The 9,633-nt window shown below is 41.9% G+C and overlaps 1 protein-coding gene across 1 annotated transcript; it reads left to right on the top strand.

Moving 5' to 3' along the window:
• Positions 1–1,645: 1,645 nt before the first annotated feature.
• On the top strand, positions 1,646–9,163 carry gjc4b (gap junction protein gamma 4b). Its single transcript, XM_080903562.1, has 3 exons — positions 1,646–1,821; positions 6,456–7,632; positions 7,738–9,163. The coding sequence occupies exons 2-3, from the start codon at positions 6,486–6,488 to the stop codon at positions 7,749–7,751; spliced, it is 1,161 nt and encodes a 386-aa protein (XP_080759688.1). The 5' UTR covers positions 1,646–1,821; positions 6,456–6,485; the 3' UTR covers positions 7,752–9,163.
• The last annotated feature ends 470 nt before the right edge of the window (positions 9,164–9,633 follow it).

Raw genomic sequence — 9,633 nt, 5'->3', positions numbered from 1 at the left:
TTTGACGTCGACTAATCGACGTTGTTTACTGTGGGTTCAAAGAAGTGTTGAAGGAGGGCTCAGGAAACACATGTTTTTCTTAGCAAAGAAAGTGTGACACAAAGGAAGGGGGCTTATGATAGCAACAACTTCCGAATGCTGGCATCAGCAGGAAGAGGTGCACCCACTCTCAACAGGCTGTATTGTTCTAGAAAAACAATGGTTGACAGCTGCTTCATGGCTTGATGCCACTTTTTTCATGGCACACTACGATACTGCTGCTGGAACTTCTAATGTATGAAGGATACCAGTTATATGCTATATTTTCCATAGCCCATATGGAAAATATAGTCCATATTCAGCCCTAACGGCCAATGGGAGATAGAGTAGTAAAACTCATGAATGAAAGAAACTTTCTGAAAAGACTTAGGATTTTGTCTCCAAGCCCCTTTTCGCTCTGTCTCTTTATTCAAGTGAAGATGAAGCACTCAGCTCTATCTGCCCACAGATGCTGACGCTGAGTTTGTCCTCCATTCGTAATTGCCTATGGCATAAGGAGAATCCACAGTCATTGGCAGAATCACAGCTGGACACTGTGTCTCAGTGTCCAGAGAGTTTGCGTCAATTCACATATTTTTCTACGTTATTGTGCTGTGAAAAAACAGATTTGTGTTTGGTCTGCTACACAACATTAGGTCCAGATGTCAGTTGTGAAACTAGCGATGGCAGTGTTTTCTAAGCATCACAAGCTTTAGTGACGCATCGCTCCTTGTGCCATAGTTTAATTTAATCATTGTTTGTACAAAAAATTTCTTTTTGAAGGGAAAATAAGGACAGTAAGGAAAATCATCCTGTTTGCAGACTTCTAGCTGCAGGCCAGTTGCTTTTGTGGGATCTGATTTAATACACTGCAGTGTATGTGTGGACATGTTTAACCTGAACAGTGAGACAAACTGATGCATGTCTTCCTCAATGGGTATCTTATCTCTTTGGCATCTGTTGGATGTGTTTAATCAGCTCCTTGAACGTGGATATCTAAAACACTTGAATTACTGTGACTTTCAGCTTTGAAGGCACTGCACATCTGCTTTTCTGTGTGACATTATTATAATTTTTTGGAACCTGTCAGTCCTCGTTTGTACTTGTGTGTGTTTGATTTTTTTTCTGGACCTCTGAGTCAGAGATGGACTGAGTCATTACATCTAAAGCCTGTTTTAAATTCATCTGATTTGGAACTGTTTGTTCTGACTTGGAGTTTAAATCGAGACATTTAATTCAGTTTGGATACCTGGAAATTATCCAGTTTGGACAGAAATGGAAACTTCTGCAGGTTGCAGACAGGCTCAAGCACCTCCAATAAAGCTGTCTCTGTTGTTAACAATTAAAGCCTTTTTACGAGGCCAAAATTTAAGCGGCGAACTAAACCCATTCTCTGTTTTTTCCAGTAAAAAAACTGATTTATTCTTTGCTTCCAGAATGCTCCTCCTGCGACACATTTCTCGGTCCTCTCACCCTGAGCAGCCTGGAGTTATAAGACGAAGCAAAGATTGCATCAGGAATGCTGGCAGTTTAATGCTGTTCTCCAGGCTGCGCAGAAAGGGGGTGGGGTGCCTGGCTGGAACTGGGAGGAGAAGAAAAGAGGGGAGGGGGGATTTGGGAATATTCTTTGTCCTCGCCCAGCAGTTCGACACACAACTGGAGAAACGACGCGAGCTCCTCGTTGGAAAAGAAGAAAAACCTGGATGGCTTAATATGAAGAGCAGGAGGACTTTGATTTAAAAGAGAAACCCTGCGTAAGACCACGACTTTAATGAAAAGGAAGACCTGGAATCATAACTGAAGGTAAAACACCTCACAGACAAAGCGCGGCGGGGACGCGGGAGCATCTTCTCTTAGCTTTGGCTAACAAATAAGAGCTTTAACTAGACTTTTATCTTCAACTTCTCGGGCCTGTCCGCCGGTGGCTGTGATTGTAAAGCGTCGGAGGTCACTGCAGCGTTTTTAATAAGCCGTGCGTTACAGCACAAATCCGTTAAACGAGAGTTTACGCGCACAGTGTGAAAGCAGGGAGCGCTAATTAAAGAGAGAAAAGGGGAATCTTACGGCACATTAAGGCAAAGATATCTAATTAGCAGAATGTGCAGTTACAGCTGCGTTGGCACGCGGACTATTTATCTCGTTTTAACGGGACTTTTATCTGCATCCACTTTGTGATTGGACGGTCAGGAACCGTCTGGTTTTTTCCCCCCTGGAATCTGCCCACACACGCTTATGTGGGATATTAGCTGCAATATCGATACTTTCTTAACGGTTTTCAGGATTTATAAAAACAATGTCGCCCACCGGTTTGCTTTGATAACAGTCGGTAACGTTAACGGAGCACGCGGGGCACCGCGCTGACGACGTGTCCAGTCGTTGGCCACGAGGAGGAATTTTATTCCCTGCAAATGGATTAGCTTCCTTAAAATTTCATATCGGAATTCGTGGATTTGGGTTTTTAAATGATTTTTCTTGTTTTCTTGTCATTACTCTTCTTCAGTTTTACTAATTAAGTAGGTTTTATGATGTGACTCACTGTGCTGTGATGGGCGGATGGTTTGGGATGTCTTTTTTTCCCCCAAACCCGGTTCTATCGTTAAACTTAACCGGAAGTCACTCCTTACTCAGGTCTGCTCGGTCCCTGCTTACTTGTCGGTCTCTCTCCCCCCCCCCCTCCCCGCTTCAGGACAGGGGCTTCTATGCTTAAGCGCATTGGGGTACCGGAAGGTTAACTGCAGCGAGCCTCCCAGATGTGGCACAAAACCCTCTCTGTTCAGCAGCAGTGTTGAATCTCCACTGGGTGAAAGCAGCCTGTTTTCTGTCAAATACCACACAGACAGGCCCGGGCTGGCTCTGCAGACAAGGCTGAAACTCATTTGTCTTTTGAGGGATGAGTGGGGAGCATCTAGGGAGTCTCTGCAAAATCTTAATTGTTAATACTGATGTTCGCATCACCCCCTCTAGTACATGTAAGGTTCAAGCTATATAAAATGTGGTCATTGAAAGCAGATGGATTTTACATTACATTACTGTTTCTTTGATAGGTGGGTAGGCCCATGAGAGGTTTCAGAGTCAGCACAGCTGAAGGAGACTGAAAGCAGGGTAGAAACGCTACAAAAACTCATCAAAATTTGGATGAACACTTCCGCTGCCGTGACTTCAGGTCCCTTGTTTTGTTATGTGCAGTGTACCAGCATTGATGAGTGGAAGTGATAAGCTCGATTCCAAAAATTGTTTTTGATGGAGTCTGTTATTCATCCCAATCCCTGCTCGGAATTTGATCCAGCGAGGTCCTGCATTTCTGTTAGGCAATCTTTGTTATGTAAAAGTTGATAAATTGTTGAGTAACTTAGCAGTTCGCACGTGATGGACTAGTGAATAGTGGTGCTGAGAAGGAGCTGTAAAACTAAAAATAAGGATATGAGCAACAGGCCCATCTACATACCATTCTTTGATTCCAGTGCTCAATTATCAAGAGCAGCTGAGCGTTACATAATTCAGCTCTTTCTACTTCCAGCTTTTCGCTTTAGGCTTGCTTGTGAGGCAGCACTCAGACTTGAACAAAATGTCAGTTCTTACTAACTATTAACCTACATTTCAAGCAGCTGAGGATCATCTTGACCTTTAGTCCTTCTGGCTTTGCATCAACAAAACTACAGTATAGCTCAGTTTAGATGGAGGGTAAAGGTAGTTCTCACAAATATTTAGTATGTGTTATCTCCATGGAAACCCAACAGTTGCGATACCACACTTTTGTGTTGCTGCATCTCTTTGCATGTAGAAATGAAATGGCTGCATACAGCAACAACACAAACCACAGATGAGATACTGAGAGGGGAGCAGTGACTAAACGCAGGAAGATAATTGTTTGATTTAGTAGTTAATGTTTCAGACTGAATCGTCAAACTTGCTGATCATTTATCTGATTGTCATTACCCAGTTGTTCCTGCACAATGCAAAATGTTCTTTATCTAGGGAAGTTGTTGTGTTGTTTTGTTTTTTGTCCTTGCCAACCCTGCGTCAAACATGAGTACCACTCACACTGGAGAGTTGCCCAGTATAACAAACCACTTATTGAGCTGGAGCGCTGAGGAGAGTAATCTTTAGAAGGCTTTTCAGTGATAGTTGGTGTTGGAATCGTTCGGGTCACTTTTCCCTTATTTGATCTAGTTGGTCTTTTCATGCATGCAGTTTTTCTTAGCCACACAGCATATTATCAGCTAAAAGGCTTGTTGCAGGTGTGCATGTATACTTTTAATCAGCAGTTATGAATGAACGTTTAAATGATGTTAAACGTGATTTCTCCCTCACTGCTAAAAACATGGGGGTAGATGGAAAAGTATCATAATCCAAGCTATGAATAAATCCTACAAATGTGCTGGGTGAATAATTTGAGGCTTTCATGTCCAGCGTTTCTTTTCACGGCATAACGGCGTCACTCGTTGGCACAGTCTCACGAAACCTCAAGCTAAGGAAGTTCTTTCACACAGACGACATGACCCATGAGCTGATCTGACTGAAAAACTGAGCAGTTTGTCAGCTGAGAGTAGTTTCCACACAGACTTCAATACAACCATCTTTTTAAAACTATAGAGAGCGCCCCCTTTTGGGCATTTGAAAGAATGCCGATTTGAGGTACTTGCAGTTGGCTTCAACTTTTAAACTCTAAAGATATGTTTGGATGTTATATAAACTCTGTGGTATGATGTGGTGAATATGTTCTTTTTTTGGTTTGTTTGTTTTTTGTAACCATAATATATAAGTTATTCAAAACTTCATGCTTTTATATTCACAGTAGGGATGGGAGGATGGAAATCCAGAATCTGTTCCATCAAGCTCATGGGTTGCTTTTTTCATTCCAGCCGTGTTTCTCTGCTCACATCCATGTCCTGGCAGTGGAGATTTGGATATAAATTAGTTGCACTGAGCAGGAAATAAATAAATTTAAAAAAGTATAAATAGAATGCATGGTGATGTCAGGATCAGTCGAGTCCATTCCTTTGTGCTGATGTTGCCGTAGGGTGCTAGCTGTTCTTTGTCAATAATAAAAAGCACAAAACTAACAATGATGACACAGTGTTAAAAGTCATTTCCCATTTCTTTAGTCGAGTTGATGAAAAAGGTCACAGATAAAAGTTCAACAGACAAGAAATAGTGTTTGTGCAACAACAGAGTGCTTCCCACATGGCTGTTAAGCTAAAAACTTTGCATACGTTGGGCTTCAGCTTTAAAAAAATTGAGAAAACTGGTCAAAGGGAAGACAAAAGGGCAAAAAAAACCAGGTGATTAACAGTATTTGTAAGTTATGACCTTGAGAAATAGGAAAAATCCAGCGAAGAGGGATCTGGCCCTTCAGTTGATCCATCTGCTGCGCACGGATTTGTCATCAGAAATGTCTCAGCCTGAGAGTTCAGGTTGTGTTGAAGAATAAAGGTGGTCACAACAACAATTGACTTTTGATCTCACTATTAACATAGATAACAAAACATTATATTTAATATATAGTGTATATACATCACATGATAACAACTAAAGAAATGAGGGCTGACTTGAGGTTTTCGCACAGCGCTACTTTTTATTTTATGATTCATATAGTTGAATAAAGGCTTTTCAGTCTTTATGACCGATACATGAACAGAGTCGTTTCAAGGCAGAGGCAAAAAGCAGCATAAGAGTTTGAATATAAACTTGTACCTTATGTAGCTGGTTGAAGTGCAGCAGCTTGGTTTATAGTTCTGGATAATTACACAGCTGAAGTTATGAGGTGTGAAACCACTCACGCTCTTCATTACTACCTTGTTGTCAGATTACTAAAATTCAGTTAAGAACAACCACACGTGGCTCTGAATTAGTTTGTAACTTCTTAAACTTCTGTGAATGTCACTGAACTCTGTAAAAGATGAAGACAGCTTTCAGTGTCTTTGCACAGCAGTGTCGTAACATGGAAATGTGGTGCTTGACAGAAATTTTTCTTGCTGAAGTTTCCTCACACTAACACGCGCATGCTTCTTTTTTTTAATGTCTGACCTCAGGGCTTTTTCTTCTTTCTTTTTTTGCTGTGATAAACACCATGTACCATGTCTGCTGGTTAGACTGTCTGCACATCGCAGTCTGCCTGTGGTTACATGATTTTGATTGCATCTATTCAGACAATATCAGATCCTTGCCTGAACATGCCTGCAGATTTTACTCCATGGCTGTAATGGGTACTACTGTGAGGGTGGCATAATAGCACCACCTTGTGTTGCATAAACATGATACACCTACTACAGTGTATTTAAATGTTAAGTACTACTGTATTTCTTTTTTTGGTCATATTTTAGTGACCCATATTCCTTCACGCGCTTTCTGTTGTTGGGCCAGCTTCTTGGTAAAGACATCCAGAAATTAACTTTGATATATGCTTTTTTTTTTTTTTTTTTTTTTCTCTTACACAGACATAGCTGTGTTCCTGTTCCAAAGACAAAATGAGTTGGAGCTTCCTCACACGCCTTTTGGATGAGATTTCCAATCACTCCACCTTTGTGGGCAAGATCTGGCTCACCCTCCTCATTGTTTTTCGGATTGTGCTGACGGTTGTTGGAGGAGAGTCGATCTACTACGATGAACAGAGTAAATTTGTGTGTAACACGCAGCAACCTGGTTGCGAGAACGTATGCTATGACGCCTTTGCGCCATTGTCGCACATTCGCTTCTGGGTGTTTCAGGTGATTATGATCACCACTCCCACCATCATGTACCTTGGGTTTGCTATGCACAAGATTGCTCGCATGGATGACGATGACTACAGGCCCCAGGGCAGGAAGAGGATGCCTATAGTGAGCCGTGGTGCTAACAGGGACTATGAGGAAGCGGAGGACAATGGGGAGGAGGATCCCATGATCATTGAAGAAATTGAGCCAGAAAAGGAAAAGGAGGTTGCGGAAAAGCCCAAGAAAAAGCACGACGGGCGCCGTCGCATCAAGAGAGATGGCCTGATGAAGGTCTACGTGTTCCAGCTGTTATCACGTGCCATCTTTGAGACCTCCTTCCTGTTTGGACAGTACATCCTTTATGGTCTGGAAGTGGCACCGTCGTACGTATGCACACGTTCCCCTTGCCCGCACACAGTGGATTGCTTCGTGTCACGCCCAACAGAGAAAACTATCTTCCTGCTTATAATGTATGCCGTCAGCGCCTTGTGTCTCCTCTTTACCCTGTTGGAGATCCTGCACCTTGGCATCAGTGGTATCCGTGACTGCTTTTGCACGCCACGGCCCCGGCACCCCACCCCACGACACTCAGCTCTGGCCAGCCAGAGGTCCTCCATCTGCCGCCAGCCCTCTGCGCCTCCAGGCTATCACACTGCTTTGAAGAAGGATCCATCTGGAAAACTGGGATTTCGAGATAACCTGGGAGACTCAGGTCGCGAGTCTTTCGGGGACGAGGCATCGTCTCGGGAGCTGGAGAGGCTGCGCAGGCACCTAAAACTGGCCCAGCAGCATCTGGATATGGCATACCAGAACGAGGAGAGCAGCCCGTCACGCAGCAGCAGCCCCGAATCTAACGGCACTGCAGTGGAGCAGAACAGGCTAAACTTTGCCCAGGAAAAGCAGAGCAGTACCTGTGACAAAGGTGAGGCTTCCATCTTTGTCTCTTGATAACCACAGTTTTTTTTTTTTTTTTTTCCTGGCTGTTTTTGAAACTCATTGCTTAACAACCCTGATGATCTGTCTGCAGGTCTTCGTGCATAGATTCTCATCAGCTGGGCAGTTAACATGAGGAGCAGTGAGAGGACACAAGGGATTTGAACCAAGGGGAGTCTGTATGTGTGAGTGGGATGTTGTGAAATTGCTTGAGGTGGATGAAGTCAGCCCAAGCCTTCCAGTGTTATGGCCGACTGTGGTCGAGCATCGGTTCACATTGCAAGAACGGTCGTCTCAACCCAGCAATACTCGAGACACAAGCCGGTCTAAAGATCCAAAGTGCTTACAAACTGCCATAGTGCAACAAGAACAGTTAAGGTTACCATGTGCTTCTCCCTCAGGGCAGCTATTTTTTTTTTTTTTTTTATAAATATAATTAACTTTAAGTCTTAGAGCTATTAGTCATTTTTATGAGTTTGTCCTCCATTGGATGTTCAGTGATTGCATCTAAAGTTTGCATTAGATTAAAACTGGAAAACTTAATGGGATTTTTCTAAGGCCAAGCCAGATGTGCAAAAAAAGATGTTGAAACTGTAAGAATTTTGTGTTTTGTGCAGAAGTGAGAGTGCTTTTACATGCAAACAAAGGGTTAATGGACACAGCACCACTCATAAAGAAAAGGTACTGGAGTTATTGTCATGCTGATGAAGACTTTGAGGTGTAACATTTCATACAAAGGTTTCCCTCAAGTGTGTCAAAGGATTTGTTTTTTGTGATTTTGATGATGTTGCACCAGTCAACATTCCCAAGTCTGGCACCTGACTGGTGACTGGAACACACTTGGGATGCCTTTGTCCAAAGGAATAGACAAACCTGGGTAATGCTTGAAAACCATTTAACTCTTGATAATGACTTGCATTGTTTTAAACATTTAATACTGTATTTTTGTATTAGTTGTAAGTGTTGTTGTCTTGACTCTTGTCACTGTGGCCAACACGTTTGGGATTATTTTGTTTTTTTTCCCTGTTTTTCAAAGAGTATTTGCTACTGTCTTAGCTCCCTGATGCCAGATTTTGTTGGACTGGTGTATTCTGTTTGGTACAGTTGAGATAATATTGCAACACTTTTTTCTTTAATATTTAAATAATTTTGTTTTCTTATTTTATTAGGTACACATCATGTATGACCACAAGAAATGTTAACTTTTGGTTTTTTTGTTTTTGTTTGTTTTTTTCCTTTTGGTTAAGTGGGGATAAAACTGTATCTGTTTGATATCTGAAAGTGCTGATTGCTGGATGAGTGTTTTCACTGTTCCAGGATCGGTAATCAAATCAATGTGAATTTAATGCCTTGAACGCGCTCTGACGAGATGCCATCTTTTTCTATTCTGAATAATACCCACAGTGCCAATTCATATTTTCATCTCAAGTTATTTTTGAACAATGCTTTTTGTACTTTTTATACTTTTTGTATTGATAGAACTTTGTGGTTAGTTTTAAAATAAAAATCCAGCAAATTCAGATTTTTGGTCCTAGTTTTCCTTTGTTTACAAATATTGTTTTAGACAACATTGGACAATAGAGCATACCAGTAAAGGTAACGTAGACATTATCTCACGTCCCACAATCTTGGGTAAAATTTGGAAAGTGGTCCAGTTAAATAGATCCATCTTTGTATGTATTGAAAAAGGCCACAAGTATAACTCGGTTACTTTCCATCAGTGACCTGTACAGTGACTTGAATGATGTCTGTGAGGTCTAATACTTGCCAATTTCACCTGCAAATGACTAATCCAAGCTGATATGTCGGGTCACTTCTATCTACATTCGCTGAATACCTGAGTAGCTACACTTACCGCTTTCAGAAGTGCACAGTCTGGCGACTGGAGGCCATTTGAGTGCACAGAAAACCAGTCAGAGGTGATCTGAGCTTTATGACACAGTGCTCTATCCTGCTGTCCATGCCACATTCAAAGTCAGTTAAACTACCT

The sequence above is a fragment of the Rhamphochromis sp. 'chilingali' genome (genome assembly GCF_963969265.1).
Source record: "Rhamphochromis sp. 'chilingali' genome assembly, chromosome: 14".
Lineage (NCBI taxonomy): Eukaryota > Metazoa > Chordata > Actinopteri > Cichliformes > Cichlidae > Rhamphochromis > Rhamphochromis sp. 'chilingali'.
The sequence above is the reverse complement of the archived record's forward strand: the minus strand, read 5'-3'. Positions and strand labels throughout refer to the sequence as shown.